We start from the raw sequence: 17,725 nt of genomic DNA, 5'->3' as shown, positions 1-17,725 counted from the left end.
CAAACGATTAAGTCATAATCTTTTTGTTGGTGGAAGATCTTGCCTTGAGGTTGATGGCTGCTGACTGATCAGGGTGGTGATGCTGTAGTTTGGGGTGACTGTGGCAATTATTAAAATAAGACAACAGCATTTCACAGAAGATTTCTCTGTAGTATGTGATGCTGTTTGATAGCATTTTACCTACAGTAGAACTTCTTTCAAAATTGCAGCCAATCCTCGAAACCCTGCCATTGCTTTATCAACTAAGTTTATGGAATATTGTAAATCCTTTGTTGTCATTTCAACAATGTTTACAATATCTTCCCCAGGAGTAGATTTTATCTCAAGAGACCACCCTCTTTGCTCATTCACAGGAAGCCAACTCCCTTCCATTCAGGTTTTGTTTGAGATTGCAGGAATTCAGTCACATCTTTAGGCTCCACTTCTAATTCTAGTTCTCTTGGTATTTCCACCACATCTGCAGTTATTTTCTCCACTGATGTCTTGAACACCTCAGAGTCATCCATGAGGGTTGAAACCAACTTCTTCCCAACTTGTTGATGTTGCGATTTTGACCTCCTCCCATAAATCACGAATGTTCTGGATGGCATCTAGAATGATGACTTCTTTCCAGAAAGTTTTCCATTTACTTTGCCCAGATCCATCTGAGGAATTGCTATCTCTGGCAGCTGTATACTTACGAAATGTATTTCTTAAAATAGTAAGACTTGAAAGTCAAAGTTACTCCTTGATCCATGGGCTGCAGAATGGATATTGTGTTAGCAGGCATGAAAAGAACATTCATCTCCCTGTATATTTCTGTCAGAGCTCCTGGGTGACCAAGCGAATTGTCAATGAGAGCAATGTTTTGAAAGGAATCTCTCTTTTTTTCTTAGCAGTAGGTCTCAAGAATGGGCTTAAAACGTACAGTAAACCATGCTATAAACAGATGTGCGGTCATCCAGGCTGAATTGTTCCATTCATAGAGCACAGGCAGAGTAGATTTAGCACAATTCTTAAGGGCCATAGGATTTTTAGAATGGTGAATGAGCATTGGCTTTAACTTAAAGTCACCAGCTATGTTAGCCGCTAACAAAAGAGTCAGCCTGTCCTTCGAAGCTTTGAAGCCAGGCATTGACTTCTAGCTATGAAAGTCCTAGATGCATCTTCTTCCAATAGAAGGCTACTTAGTCTATATTGAAAATCTGTTGAGTGTAGCCACCTTCATCAATGACCTTAGCTAGATCTTCTGGATAACTTGCTGCAGCTTCCATATCAGCACTTGCTGCTTCGCCTTGCACTTCTATGTTATAGAGACAGTTCCTTTCCTTCAGCCTCATAAACCAACCTCCACTAGCTTCAGACTTTTCTTCTTCAGCTTCCTCAGCTCTCTCAGGCTTCATAGAAGTGAAGAGAGTTAGGGCCTTGCTCTGGATTAGACTTTGGTTTAAGGGAATGTTGTGGCTGGTTTGATCTTCTATCTAGACCAATCAGACTTTTCGTATCAGCGATAAGTCTGTTTTTGCCTTTTTAGCATTTGTGTGTTCACTGGAGTACCACTTTTAATTTCCTTTGGGAACTTTTCCTTTGCATTCACAACTTGACTGATTGGTGCAAGAGACTTAGCTTTTGGCCTCTGGGGACGTATCTTCCTCAGCAGGCTTAGTCACTGCTGGCTTTTGATTTAAAGTGAGAGACTCAGGATGCTTCCTTTCACTTGAACACTTAGAAGCCATTGAAGGTTTATTAATTGGCCTAATTTCAATATTGTCGTGTCTCAGAGAGTAGGGAGCCCGAGGAGAGGGAGAGAGTCGGGGAAATGGCCTCACTCAGTAAAGCAGTTAGAACACCTACAACACATATTAAGAACACCCATGGCCGGGCGTGGTGGCTCACGCTTGTAATCCCAGCTCTTTGGGAGGCCGAGGTGGGCAGATCACAAGGTCAAGAGATCGAAGCCATCCTGGCCAACATGGTGAAACCCTGTCTATATTAAAAATACAAAAAATTAGCCGGGCATGGTGGCGTGTACCTGTAGTCCCAGCTACTCGGGAGGCTGAGGCAGGAGAATCGCTTGAACCCGGGAGGCGGAGGCTGCAGTGAGCCGAGATAGCGCCACTGCACTCCAGCCTGGGCGACAAAGCAAGACTCCGTCTCAAAAACAAAACAAAACAAAACAAAACAAAAAAACAAAACATCCACAGCATGTATTGGTTAAGGACACCTACAACATGTATTGATTAAGAACACCCACAACATGTATTCATTGATGAAGTACACCCACGACGTGTATTCATTGATGAAGAACACCCATGTGTATCGGTGAAGAACACCCACAACACGTGTCGGTTAGGAACACCCACAACATGTATTGATTAAGTCTGCCATCTTATATGGGTGCAGTTCATGGTGCCCCAAAACAATTACAATGGTAACATCAAAGATCACTGATCACAGATCACCATAACAGATAAAACAATAGTGAAAAAATTTGAAATATTGTGAGAATTACCAGAACATGTCAGACATGAAGTGAGCACATCCCGTTTGAAAGCGGTACTGATAGACTTGCTCAGTGCAGGGTTGTGACAAGCCTTCACTTTGGAAAAAATGCAGTGCGGTGTGGTAAAGTGACGCATGACAAAATGTGGGATGCCTGTTGGGAAGCCGTTGCCATCCATGAGGAGGACAGCTGCAGCCAAAAGGTAGTGCAGAGGCCAAACTGCACCTAATTCAGGAGTGACTAGAGCAGAGGGAGCACGGCAAGAAGAGATCACATTTCCCAGAAGCTGGTAGGAAGGTGAAGGAGAATTAGGGGGAGCGTGAGGGGAGGGTAGAATCCAGATGGTAGGGCTCGCAGGAACACATGTTTGCTGAGGAAGAGGAACAAGTGGAGAAGGAGAAATTGAAAGTATAGCTGACACTTTGGGAGGCCGAGGCGGGCGGATAACTTAAGGTCAGGAGTTCGAGACCAGCCTGGCCAACATGTGAAACCCTGTCTCTACTAAAAATACAAAAATTACCCAGGCATGGTGGCACATGCCTGTAGTCCCAGCTACTTGGGGGGCTGAGGCAGGAGAATGGCTTGAACTTGGGAGACGAAGGTTGCAGTGAGCCAAGATCGTACTACTGCACTCCAGCCTGGGCAACAGGATACAATTCTGTCTCAAAAAAAAAAAAAAAGTAAGTACAGCTGACAGCTGATGGAATGAGGTTCTTTAGGAGATTGGGTGCTTAGCATTGTTGAAGAGGAGAAATGCTGGCTTTGCTGGGAGTGCCTTGAGGGTAGGAACCATGTTTTCTTCACTCCCCAACACCAAGCAGTAGGCACTCAGAAAATGTATATACAAATGAGTAAAGATTTTACTTCTTAGAAGTAGTCTTGATTGATATTGTAGAATACCAAAAAACCTCACTATTTTTATTCCATAATTACCATTCTGTATTGTACTGTGTGTAAGCAATGTATTTGTGACCTTCTGTTCTTTGAAATAAAAAGGAAAAATCACAAATCAGGTGGTATTGAGGTAGTAATCATAATCACTTAGTTTGTCTGTGCCTGCTACGTATTTATTAAATTCTGCCTCCGCATCTTGAAATGTGTCATATCCAAGGCTCTCTGCTCGGTGAATGTGATGTGCAGTTCATTGGAAGAGGCAGACATGCACAGAAACAGCCTATGAGAGACAGATTCTGTCCTGTTATTCCACCCAGGGACACTGTCAGCTCCAGACATTTGCCTTAAAATTGGTTATTTTTTAAAGTTCGGAAAAAGGGACCAGGCGTGGTGGCTCACACCTGTAATCCCAGCACTTTAGGAGGCCGAGTTGGGCGGATCACCAGGTCAGGAGATCGAGACCATCCTGGCTAACACAGTGAAACCCCATCTCTACTAAAAATACAAAAAATTAGCTGAGCGTGGTGTCGGGCGCCTGTAGTCCCAGCTACTTGGGAGGCTGAGGCAGGAGAACGGTGTGAACCCGGGAGGCGGAGCTTGCAGTGAGCCGAGATTGTGCCACTGCACTCCAGCCTGGGCGACAGAGCGAGTCTCCGTCTCAAAAAAAGTTCAGAAAAAGGACACCTTTTTAATTTTCTTTAATTTTTTGTAGGGGCAAGGTCTCACTATGTTGTCAGGCTGGTCTTGAACGCCTGAGCTGAAGTGATCCTTTGATCACCGCCTCAGCCTCCCAAAGTGCTGGGATTGGCCAGATGTGGTGGCTCACACCCGTAATCCCAGCACTTTAGGAGACTGAGGTGTGCGGATCACCTGAGGTTAGGAGTTGGAGACCAGCCTGGCCAACATGGTGAAATCCCGTCTCTACCAAAAAAATATAAAAAGCCGGGCATGGTGGTACGCGCCTGTAGTGGAGGCTGAGGCATGAAAATCGCTTGAACCCGGGAGGCGGAGGTTGCAGTGAGCCGGGATCACGCCAATGCACTCCAGCCTGGGCAACACAACACGACTCCATCTCAAAAAAAAAAGTGCTGGGATTATAGGCATGAGCCACCGTACCTGGCCCTCTTTTTGATTTTCTGTGTTAAATTTTGCCTACCGCAAATATTTCTAACATTAACAAAGACTGAATTTATAGACAGCTTTTGATTCTGTGTAACTTAATTCTTTCAAGTGTATTCAAAAAGAACAAATTGGTTAGAAGAGGTAGAGTCAGCTCATCACAGACCATATTTCAGGGTACAGATGGTGAGAGAATTAGTGTGGGTTGTATTTGGCTGTGCCAGTTACAGTGTTGTAGATGGAAAACCCCAAACAAATATGTGGAGGCTCTTCTGGTTCACATTTTTCTTTCTACTGCTTATAAACTAGAATACATATTGATATGATCTCATTTTATATTACCCTTTTTTCCCTAGGTTCACTAGAAAACGTTTTGCCTTTTTTTCTTAATAAATCATTGCCAGTGAAATATGTTACATAAAATATGCTAAGCAAATCAAATTGTGTATCTAGAATTCACTTACGAGGACTGTAATGCATTGATTTAAATATTGATTGATCGTTCTAAATAAAATTGCTTCATTTGATGAATTGCAGCCTGGAGACATTGATTGATTGGAACATTATTTGGTCTTCAGAGTTTTACCTCTGCATTTTCTTTTTTTTTTAACAGTGGGTGCCTGATAGACATCCTAGGACTATACAGACGGAAAAGGCCCACTTTGGGGGATAATGCTGAGGGACACTATGAAATCTTGGAATGATAGCCAGTCAGATCTGTGTAGCACTGACCAAGAAGAGGAAGAAGAGATGATTTTTGGTGAAAATGAAGATGATTTGGATGAGATGATGGATTTAAGTGATCTGCCTACCTCACTTTTTGCTTGCAGCGTCCATGAAGCAGTGTTTGAGGCACGAGAGCAGAAGGTAGGCATCTATCCTCCCTTTCCCTACATTTGTAGCATGTTAAATGTGTGTGGATTTGGGGAAACAGAGCTTGACTGGTCCCTGACAAATTAAGTATAGAAAGTGTATGTCCACTTTTAGGCCGGGTGCATTGGCTCACACCTGTAATCCCAGCACTTTGGGAGGCTGAGGTGGGCAGATCACCTGAGGTCAGGAGTTCAAGACGAGCCTGGGCAACATATAGAAACCCTGTCTCTACTAAAAATGCAAAAACTAGCTGGGTGTGGTGGTGCGCACCTGTAATCCCAGCTACTCGCAGGGCTGAGGCAGGAGAATCACTTGAACTTGGGAGGCAGAGGTTGCAATGAGCTGAGACCATGCCACTGCACTTAAGCCTGGGGGACAGAGTGAGACTCCGTCTCAAAAAAAAAAAAGAAAGTGTATGTCCACTTTTAGATGTTGCCGCAGAATTTTTATTGTATTTTTAGAAGAGTGTCAGTCTGCAGCAGATAGGAAATGTTTCAAAACCAGTTCTTCTCCATAGACACTTTAAGAAGCACTGGCATTTAGTGAACTCTGAGTCAAGTCTTATTCAATCCATTCACTTATTTATTCACTTATTCATTTTCGGAGACTACAATTAAAGAAAACCTGGGGATCTTTAGCCGGGCTTCCTATTACTTGGGAGTGCATTCACAAAAGAAGGAATTCAGCTTTTTCCTGGGGCTGATTTACGTAAAACCTATTAGGACTATTTATGATTTTGTCGTAACAAAATTGTTCATGTTTCTTGTATTAGTTTCTATAACTGGGGAAAATGATTGAGCTTATTATTTTAAAGATTCCTTTAGTTCATTTATTATTTACCTAGAAAGAGAGGGGTGTGTGTGTGTGTGTGTGTGTGCTTTGTTTTGTTTTTCCCCGTCATGACCTCACGAAAGACTACAGGTCTTAGTCCCACAAAAGTAAAATAGCTCTGCCACTGGGATGTGTCTTCCATGTTCTGAGCTTTTTCTCAAAACCCTATCACTGGCCCTTTAGTTTTCAGCCGATGCACCCAAAATATTTCCCTTCCGATGACTTTCTTGGAGCAGAACTTCGATACCGTTTAACTCAGGACGTACTTGAGTGCCTACGGTGTGCCAGGCGCTGGTGCCAGTTGCTTCAGGGGATAGAGTGTGAGTCATGCAGCTTCTGCCTCATGGTGTCCAGCCCTGCAGCAGAATCAAGGCCAGGCAGCAGGGATGACAAGTAATTATGTTATCAAATGGAATCTTAGTGCCTTTAGAAACACTTGAAAGTGGCCGGGCGTGGTGGCTCACGCCTGTAGTCCCAGTACTTTGGGAGGCCAAGGCAGGCAGATCACGAGGTTAGGAGTTCCAGACTAGCCTGACCAACATGGTGAAACCCCGTTTCTACTAAAAATACAAAAATTAGCTGGGCGTGGTGGCAGGTGCCTGTAATCCCAGCTACTCAGGAGGCTGAGACAGGAGAATCACTTGAACCTGGGAGGCGGAGGTTGCAGTGAGCCGAGCTGCGCCAGTGCACTCCAGCCTGGGCAACAGAGCGAGACTCAGTCTCAAGAAAAAAAAAAAGAAAGAAAGAAACACTTGAAAGAACAGGGCCAGGCGCAGTGGCTCGCGCCTGTAATCCCAGCATTTTGGGAGGCTGTGGCGGGCAGATCACTTGAGCCCAGGGGTTCATGACCAGCCTGGGCAATATAGTGAGACCCCATCTCCATAAAATAAAATAATAATAATAATTTTAAAAGTGTGTTGAGGTAAGAAAGGAGGAAGGATCACAGCCAGTTGGAATAAAAGATCTCACAGGGAGGTGGCATTGGAGAAGGGCTGTGAGAGCTGGGTAGGATTTTAGCAGGGAAGGGAAAGGGAATTTTGGCCACGGGGAACAGAATGAGAAAAGAGCTGAATCGGGAGAGTGTGGGCCATTTCGGGAGTAGCGAGCCATTCTGTGTGCTTAGCACATAGCTGATATTTGGCCAGAGTCAGGAGAAATCGGACTAGAAGAGTGAGTATGCGGCCACCCAGCAAAATCTCATGAACATCTAGCTCAGGAGCTTGTCCTTTTGTGGGAAACAGTCGGAGGGTTTCTGAGCACAGAGCGGCCATCAGAGCTCCACGTCAGGAAGCTCAGCCCACAGCACGTGGATGGCAGAGCGATGGGAGAAGAGGGCAGAGCAGGGAGCCAGGGAGCTCTCGGAGTGCACCCGCCTGGAGATGACCCACCCCAAGCGGAGCAGGGAAGGGGGCTGCACTCACCAACTTTGTGTCTTTCAGGGTTGTTTCATTTACAAATACTATTTGCTTTCCCAAGTTCAGTCATAATTTAGACATTTTGAAATCATCCTTTTGAGTTTCATGGTAAGAGCTCTAAGTTTTTATGTTATAAATAAGTTAACCTTGTTGTTTATTGTTGTAAAAAACCAGATGAATTGCCAATTTATGTTAAAATTATATATGTAGGAATTCTTTCAAGAAACCTCACAATCTTTTCTATTTTTTTCTTTTTTTTGTTTTTTTTTGTTTGTTTGTTTGTTTTGGTGAGATGGAGTCCTTCTCTGCCTCCCAGGCTGGAAGGCTGGAGTGCAGTGGTGCAGTCTCGGCTCACTGCAACCTCCGCCTCCCAGGTTCAAGCAATTCTCCTGCCTCAGCTTCCTGAGTAGCTGGGATTACAGGCACATGCCACAATGCCCGGCTAATTTTTTTGTATTTTTAGTAGAGATGGGGTTTCACCACATTGGCCAGGCCGGTCTTGATCTCCTGACCTCAAGTGATCTGCCCACCTTGGCCTCCCAAAGTGCTGGGATTACAGGCGTGAGCCACCGTATCCGGCCAATCTTTTCTATTTCAACCTTTTCTTTTTAACTGTAGCCTGGGAAATTTTTAACCTGCAAAAAGGGTGGGTCCTTGTTGGGTTTCATTTTTTAAACCATTTGGGGATTATATCTAATGTAAATTTATACTGGAAATCATCCCAGCAGAAATTCTAATAACAGCAGTTCAGTGGACTTCCTAGTAAATTGTATTTAATACCCTTAACAGTAATATCTGAAATGACAAAATATAAAATGTTTATATTATGGTTATCTATAGATCATCAGTTGGATATAAAATATGGACAGAATCAAGGCCAGATATGATGGCTCATGCTTATAATCCCAGCACTTTGGGAGGCCAAGGCAAGAGGATTGCTTGAGACCAGGAGTTTGAGACCAGCCTGGGCAACATAGTGAGACCTCGTTTCTATTAAAGAAATATTTTTTAAGATATGGGCAGAATCAAATGTTTCCTTTACATTTTTCTTCTATCAGTGTCTTATTTTGTTGTAGTTTCTCCTGAAATCAGCTGTTTATTCAGGTTATCTATGAATGTGCAAAAAATAAAACAGTTGCTTTTGTTGGATTACAGGCAGAATAATCCCGATTGCAATTAAACACTTTAATTTCAAAAAATAATTTCTGGCTGGGCACATTGGCTCACACCCATAGTCCCAGCACTTTGGGAGGCCGAGGCAGGTGGATTGCTTGAACCCAGGAGTTCGAGACCAGCCTGGCCAACATAGCAAGACCCCATCTCTATAAAAAAAAATTTTGTTTTTTCCCAGCTTGAAAAAGTTTTTGTCTTTATAAGCTTCTAACTATTGGAGTAAGCTTTTACATTCTTCCGAATAGTAGAATAAATAACACAGGTGCCATTATCATGTAAATGTAATCTTTGCTCTAGATCATTAGATTTTGGCTCTATGTTTTTATCAATATTTCTTAAAAATAGTATTGGAGGGATAATAAATCATAGAAAAATAAACTGTAAGAAAAACAGGTGGAGAAAAGGACTTATCTTTCAATGTATACTTCTCAGCTATAGGGTTGTTAATTTTATGCATGTACTCTGCTAATCAATAGCTCCATCAGGAGTGCGACAGGCTTAGTGCTTCATTTTTCTTTGACAGATTTGGATTTGTCCCAGTGTGATCGTATTTGCTTGTTTGCTGTCTTTAACCCCAGTTTTTTTTTTTCTCTGTCTTTTAAAAAAGCGACAGGGTCTTGCTCTGTCACCCAGGCTGGAATGTGGTGGCGTGATCATAGGTCACTGCAGCCTTGGCCTCCTGGGCTCAAGCAATCCTCCTACCTCAGCCTCTCGAGTAGCTGGGACTATAGGCATGCACCAGCACACCCAGCTAATTTATTTTTATTTATTTATTTATTTTGGAGATGGAGTCTCACTCTGTCACCCAGGCTGGAGTGCAGTGGTGCAGTCTCAGCTCAGTGCAGCCTCTGCCTCCCGGGTTCAAGCAATCCTCCCACCTCAGCCTCCCAAGTAGCTAGGATTACAGGCATCCACCACCATGCTTGGCTAATTTTTTTGTATTTTTAGTAAAGACAGGGTTTCACCCTGTTGGCCAGGCTGGTCTCAAACTCCTGACCTCAGATGATCTGCCTGACTTGGCCTCCCAAAATGCTGGGACTACAGGTGCATGCCACTACAACCAGCTAATTTTTGTATTTTTAGTAGAGATAGAGTTTCGCCATGTTGGCCAAGCTGGTCTCAAACTCTCGACTTCAAGTGATCTGCCCATCTCAGCCTCCCAAAGTGCTGATATTACAGGCGTGAGCCACTGTGCCTGGCCTGATTTTTTTTTTTTTTTTTTTAAAGAGACAAGGTCTTGCTATGTTGCCCAGACTGGTCTCAAACTCCTGGGCTCAAGCGATCCTCCTACCTCCGCCTCTCAAAGTGCTGGGATTATAGGTGTGATCCACCATGCCTGACCCCTCCAGAAGCAAATTAATCTTGCTTCTGGTTTGAACATGAGGAGTTTTCAAAATATAATTTAGGTTTTTATAACATGAGAAATGGGACTGTTTTTTCTGCCTTAGGTCTTGATGTTTGAGGGGACTCAGTAAATGTTAGTGTTAGCAGTCTTCTCAACAGGACATCCTGTACAAAGAAATGCAGTAGAATCTAGTCCCCTTGCAAGGTACTGCCCTTTGTATATAAAACTGTCTATCTGACCTCCTCACCATAGGACGTTTGATTTGTGTTTCTGATTATGGTGGTTGAGGGATATTAAGACATCACTACTTGTTCTGCTGTCCTGCTCTGTGATGGGTGACACTGAGCATCTCATTGAGTTCCCAGTGCAAAGCAACACCTGTTAAATGTTTGTTGAACGAATGGATTCTGTAAGATGGTTGTTGAGGCTTAGTGATGCAATGCTATGATCGAGAAACAGAATTGTGAGCTGAGTGAGGCAAAATAGTACGTAAGAGATTTAATCTGAAATTATGCTCCCAGATACACTGGCCTAAATTCTTTTGTGGCTTGTATAATCATATGCACAATTTAAATCTTCCTTTCAAGCTTTGATTCTGTACCTTCCATTTAAAGAAGTATCAAAAATATTATTTAAGAAAAGTAAATGAAATTTGGAAGCTGAGTGAAGTGATCTTATGATTTTTAGACTAAATCAGTTGTTTGTACATTCTAGCATAGCCTTCAGCCCAGAAAAAGTAGAATCCTTTGAGGAAAGTGAAGTTTTAAATTTGGGAATTAAAAAAGAGGATTCAAAGGAAGAATATCTCTGTTATAGTTAACTGTGTTTTTAACAGAGCATGAAACATCCTAAGGTTTCACTAAATGTTTGTTTAATTGGTTTTATAGTGCTGTTCTGGCCAAGAATTAGTAATTTAGTTAGCTTTGAGGCTCAATTAAATACTAGAGAATCATAGTTTAGAATTAAGAAATCCTAGTCAAGTCTGTATTTTATACAGTGGGTTTAGAGTTATAGACATTGCTACAAAACGTTGTTGAAAGAAATTTAAAGAAGGCACAAATAAAGGGGAAGACATCCGTATCTATGGACTGGAAAACTTAATAACATTAAGATGTCAGTACATACACCGTGGAATACTATGCAGCCATAAAAAATGATGAGTTCATGTCCTTTGTAGGGACATGGATGAAACTGGAAACCATCATTCTCAGCAAACTATCGCAAGGACAAAAAACCAAACACCACATGTTCTCACTCATAGGTGGGAATTGAACAATGAGAACACAATGACACAGGAAGGGGAACATCACACTCCGGGGACTGTTGTGGGGTGGGGGGAGGGGGAAGAGATAGCATTAGGAGATATACCTAATGCTAAATGACGAGTTAATGGGTGCAGCACACCAACATGGCACATGTATACATATGTAACAAACCTGCACGTTGTGCACATGTACCCTAAAACTTAAAGTATAATAATAATAAAATAAAAATAAAATAAAATAAAATAAAATTAAAAGATGTCAGTACTACCCAAAGTGCTCTACAGATGCAACTCAATCCCTATCAAAATCCCAATGATTTTTTTTGCAGAAATAGAAAACCTACCCTGAAATTCATATAGAACCTCAAGGAATCCCAAATTGCCAAAACAGTCTTGAAAACAAAGAACAAAGTTGGATGCACACTTCCTGATTTCAAAACTTTAGTATAAAGCCATGGTAATCAAAACAGTGTGGTACTGGCATAAAGACAAACATAGAGATGGATGGAATTGAATAGAAAGCCCAGAAATGAACCTTTGTATATATGGTCAAATGATTTTCAACAAAGGTTCCAAGACTATTCTGTGGGTGAAAGGACAGTCTCTTTTCAACAAAAGGTGCTGGGAAAACTGAAATCCACATGCAGAAGAATGAAGTTGCATCCTTATTTTATATCAAATAAAAAATTAACTCAGAATGGATCAAGCTACTCAGGAGGCTGAGGTGGGAAAATTGCTTGAGCGCAGGAGTTTGAGGCCAGCCTGGAAATGTAGTGAGACCCCATCTCCTAAAACAAAACAAAACAAAAAACCAAAGACTTAAACGTTAGAATTAAAACTATAAAACTCTTAGAAGATGCAGTAGCATCTTCAGAGAGAAGGCTCCTCTATGTGCTGGAACTGTGCTACCCTCTGTGGCACAGCTCATAATAGCATGCTTTTAGAAGTATCATTTAGGCTGGGCAAAGTGGCTCATGCCTGTAATCCCAGCACTTTGGGAATACAAGGCAGGTAGATCACCTGAGGTCAGGAGTTCGAGACCAGCCTGGCCAACATGATGAAACCCCACCTCTACTAAAAACACAAAAATTAGCTGGGCGTGGTGGTATACGCCTGTAGTCCCAGCTACTTGGGAGGCTGAGGCAGGAGAATCGCTTGAACCTGGGAGGTGGAGGTTGCAGTGAGCTGAGATCGTGCCATTGTACTCCAGCCTGGGTGACAAAGTGAGATTCTGTCTCAAAAACAAACAAACAAAAAAAATTTTTTTTAAAAAGAAAATAGAATATTGGTTGCTGGGGGGTGGGGAAAATATTTACAGTTTAATGTATTGAGAGCTTGCATGGGATGATGGAAAAGTTCAGGAGACAGATAGTGGTGATGGTCACACAGTAAGACTGTACTTAATACCACTGACTTGTACATTTAAAAATGGTTAAATGATAAATTTTGTGTTTTGTATATTTGACCACAATAAAAATAATGCAAAAAGAGCCTATTTTTCTTGAGTTTAGTGTTCTTGGTAATATGTATGTTTTAAAATATACACATACATATATTTATACACACACATGTGCGTGCGGTATGTATGTGTTGGACACCTGTTTGGCTCCACTTTAACCCTCTTTCACCTAGTCATTGCTGGAGCAGCCAGCTGTGTGCAGGTGTGACCTCACACCTGGCCTGAGCTGCCGTGTCTTTCCATCCCAGCATTTCTGTGCTGCCTGAACAAGGATGCTCAGCCTTATTGATGCATGCACAGACTTGGAAGCATGAGGGAGTTAAAGTCCCATAGGGTAGCCCTCAACCAGTGGAAAACTAAACCCGGTGAATAAGCTCCTCTGTGTTCTGACACTGAAGCCAACAGTTCTCAGGCAGATTCTTACTGGCTCCCCAGCAGATCAAGCCCCAGTTGCCCACAGAGGTGACCAGCTTGAAAACGCGACCTGGAGGGACAGAGAATGGGCTTGCCCTCCTTCCGGGTGCCACTGTTCCCAGGCCTCCACGCTTGTCTCATGGGGTCACTTCCCAAAACAAACACTCAGCATGTGTGCCTTTGCCTTGCCTCTGCTTCTCCAAGGAGCCCAGGTAAGGCACAGGTAACGCTTCCAAGTTTGGTTATGGTTATTTCTCTTATGTAAGGCGCTGTTCCAGACTCTCAAAATAAAAAAGCCAATTTTTAGGTTATGCAAAAAGGATAGACTAATATAAAAAACACCCACGTGCCCACCCAATTTAGCAAATAAAATTTTACTAATACAGTTGAATCCCCTGTGTCTCCTCCCAGAGATAACCATCATCCTGAACTCAGGTTTCTCATTTTCCATGAAATCTGTAAACTTTAATAGGTTGAACCATATGAAATTGCTATATTTGTTGGTCAAAAGTGGTCAAATATCAGCATTTCTTCTGATTGAGCCTGATATTCTGTGTGTATGTACAAACACTTTTTTTTTTTTTTGAGACAGAGTCTCACTCTGTTGCCCAGGCTGGAGTGTAATGGCGCAATCTCAGCTCACTGCAACCTTCACCTCCTGGGTTCAAAGAGTTCTCCTACCTCAGCCTCCCGAGTAGCTGGGATTACAGGCACCTGCCACTGCGCCTGGCTAATTTTTTGTATTTTTAGTGGAGATGGGGCTTCACCATGTTGGCCAGGCTGGTCTCGAACTCCTGACCTCAGGTGATCCGCCAGCCTCGGCCTCCCAAAGTGCTGGGATTTTAAATTATCTGTATTTGGAGTCGACATGATTGTCTCTTTAGAAAGGAATCTACATAAAAGCTGTTAGAATGAATAAGTGAGTGTAGGAAGATTGCAGGATGTGGGGTCAATGTCCAAAATCAACTGTCTTTGTAACAGTAAACATTTGGAAATTGAAATATCTATAGATATTTCAGAATCCCTAAATATATATACACATATATTTACACAAATATGTATACACACACACATATATATAAAGGTATATCAAATCTATATTATTTCTAATATATATATACACACACACACACACACACACACATATATATATATATTTTTTTTTTCTGTAGATGGAGTCTCATTCTGTTTCCCAGGCTGGAGTGCAGTGGTACGATCTCGGCCCACTGCAACCTCCCCTTCCTGGGTTCAAGCAAGCCACCATGTCTGGCCATGAAATAATGTAATATATTTTGAGATAAGCATCTTCAATTACTTTCAACGATATTTGTAGCTTAAGTATACATTAACAAAATATGTGTATGATCTGTATGCTGAAAATTATATGCTAAACTGTATGCTAAAACACTAATGAAATAAATAGTATTTTACATCATTTAGAATTTTATATATTGGCCAGGCATAGTGGCACAGGCCTGTAATCCCAGCACTTTGGGAGGCCGAGGTGGGTGGATCACCCTGAGGTCAGGAGTTCAAGACCAGCCTGGCCAACATGGCAAAACCCCATCTGTGCTAAAAATACAAAAGTGAGTTGGGCATAGTGGTGCACGCCTGTAATCCCAGCTAGTTGGGAGGCTGAGGCAGGAGAATCGCTTGAACCTGGGAGGCAGAGGTTGCAGAGAGCCAAGATCGCGCCACTTCACTCCAGCCTGAGAGACTGAGAAAAAAAGATAAAAAATAAGGAGTTCCAATAAGTCAGAGTATGTGTTTATAAATACAGTAGCCATTAAAACTTAAAAATCCATCTTCAATAGCTAGCATTCCATATTTTCTTGAATTTTAATTCAGTTACAGGTTTCTTTCTGATCTGGAAAAATGATGATGGCAACATAAATAATAAAGGTTATCAAAGGTTTTTGCATTTTTCATATATTCTGCTCCCCTCTAGCACTTTTGACTGTAGGTCCCAGAATTTTACAAGTACTCAGATTATCAAAGTAAAGTTTTTAAATTCACCATGTCTAGCTGTATGTGCACTTTTTTCTGTTTAGTAAAGTCCATCTCTCTGGCTGTTTTAGTCAGTGGTGATTGATGAGAACCAAAAGCACTTTGCCTACCCCCAGGCAGAAATGGAGGCCTTGCCTTTGATATTAGTGGACCTGCAGGCTCTGGACACTGGAGAAATGGAATTTTCTAGATCAGATTTGCAGAAAGACGTAGAATATAAATCTCTTGCCTTAGGATGCCAAAGATAATTTCACTGCTGAATGGATCAAGCCATTCCTTCTCAAGAGTAAAATCGTTCCTCCTACTCTGTTTTGTTTTCTTTTTCTTTTTTTTTTTTTTTTTGAGACAGGGTCTCGCTCTGTCGCCCAGGCCGGAGTGCAGTGGCACAATCACGGCTCTCTGCAACCTCCGCCTTCCAGGTTCAAGCAATTCTCGTGCCTCAGCCTCCCGTCCTCCCACTCTTTAATGTTTAATAGAAGTGGTGGGCTCCTCATTTTTTTTCAGTCCAAAGCAAAGGGGTGTGGCCAAATCATGTTCCCAGTTTGTTCTTCAGTGAAACAGCTAAACCTTGCCTTCTCCGAGTTGGGATAGGGCAGCAGAGTGGAGCCATGGTGGATCCAGAAAGGTCAGGAAATACACACTTGGCTGCCATCCTCATCTGTTGCTCCTTGAAACTGACCTTCCCGTATGGCCTTTTCCACTTTTCTACTTTACCGATGCCTGTTATCCAGCTGTCAAGCACTCTTTCTTAAGTTCCCAAGAAGGTTGTTGGTTACATGTTGTTCTTAGCCATTTTAGGTACAAGGTATGTGCTGTCATTTTGATGACTGACTAACTGCACAGGTGATCTTAGCATATGAAGGCAGCTTCTGGTCTGTATTTTGTGGAAAACCTACTTATATCATAGGAAAAAGCCTCAGGCATTGGTTTTTAGGCTGCATTATTTGTGTTATGCCTGTAGACGTTATGCTGCCAGAGGGGGATACTAAGTGACTACAGAAAAAGTTAAGTGGTTAATGATGATTTTTATTTTAATGGAATCCCCAGTATCTTTTCTCAAATAAATATGCGGCCATCACCCAACAGGATGATGTTAATTTTATATCATTAGAGAATTCAGAAATTTCTAAAAGTGAGCTATTTCTGAAATAATTCTAAGGAGAAAAATAGTCATTTGGTTTTTGAATGAACAGCTGCAGATCCTTCCTGTTTATCGCAAGTCATTTTCAGTCCATTTTCATAGATTATGTCCTTCCCCTGCCGTCTGCAATCTTCTAAATCCCTTTCGTGCTAATGCCAGGTTATCAGGGGCAGCCTCAGGAATCTACATGGGGATGTATGTGGACTCACAGAAGGGCAAAGCTACCAGCTGAGGGCTCGTAACCATTTTTCGCAAGTAGGAAACTGATGGTTTTGCCTCCAAGTTAATTCTTCATGCTTCTAAAGCACCTCACAGCTAGAATTCACGTATTTCATAACCATATTTATGCTACTTCAAGGGGAAAATGGGTGTAGAGGAGAGAGAAAGAACACAAAACTCAGTAAAAGCTTGCTAATCGGTTCTTGCATGGCTTCATTTTTGTATAATTCTTTTTTTTAAGAGAGAGAGACAGGGTCTCACTCTGTTGCCCAGGCTGGAGTACAGTGGTGAGATTGTGGCTCACTGCAGCCTCGAACTCCTGGGTTCAAGCAATCTTCCCACCTTAGCCAACCGAGTAGATAAGACTACAAGCGTATGCCACCATGCCTGGCTAATTATTTAATTGTTTGTAGAGATGGGGTCTTGCAGTGTTGTCCAGGCTGGTCTCAAGTTCCTGGCATCCCACAGTGCTAGGATGAATGGGCCACTGTGCCTGGCCATTTTGTTATAATTCTTAATCCTATCACAGGTATTGGATTTTGGAAGAGAGAGAGAGAGAGAGAGAGCCGTATAACCCATTGCTGTCATCTGCATGTTACATTCAGTTACAGTGTATTTCTGGAATTTGAAAAAAAAAATATCTTGAAGGGAAATGGGAAGAAGGATATGATTATCAAGTAGCTGTTTGCAAGATAGCTTCTGTCATACGATGCGTTGGTACTAGGAAAAATTCATTGTGGGGGGCTAGGGATAATACATGAGCCTTTTCCCTTGGGCAAGGAAAATGTTTAATGTACAGAATTACAAAGTACTAATATTTTATAAGCTATTCTTTCTTAATTAGTTCTTCCTTAATTTCCATTGTGTTCAATGTTAATATTTCTTAACTATCTCACATAGGAATTTTAGTATTTTCTTAATGTTTAAAATACATTTAAAATAAGCTAATACCAAGAACCAAATGGGATGTGATTTTGCAAAGTCTCAATTCTAATTCTCTTTAAAAGCGACAAAGCTAGCCACCTTTGAAATGGATGCTAAAGAAACTTTGAAATGTATCCAGAAGCAATAATAATTATAAGCATTTAA

General features: G+C 42.0%; 1 protein-coding gene across 3 annotated transcripts in view; it reads left to right on the top strand.

The window, feature by feature from the left end:
* Positions 1-17,725, top strand: part of RCAN3 (RCAN family member 3) — a 34,727-nt gene that overhangs the window by 6,939 nt on the left and 10,063 nt on the right. For all 3 annotated transcript variants that reach the window (XM_003810776.4, XM_034958173.3, XM_003810775.4), the window contains exon 2: positions 5,109-5,362. In XM_003810776.4, coding sequence (XP_003810824.1) covers positions 5,168-5,362 — 195 coding nt within the window. In that variant the 5' untranslated portion in view covers positions 5,109-5,167. The remainder of the gene's footprint in view (positions 1-5,108; positions 5,363-17,725) is intronic.

This window comes from Pan paniscus, chromosome 1 (assembly GCF_029289425.2).
Source record: "Pan paniscus chromosome 1, NHGRI_mPanPan1-v2.0_pri, whole genome shotgun sequence".
NCBI classification, from domain to species: Eukaryota; Metazoa; Chordata; class Mammalia; order Primates; family Hominidae; genus Pan; species Pan paniscus.
This window is presented reverse-complemented; position numbering and strand designations above follow the sequence as displayed.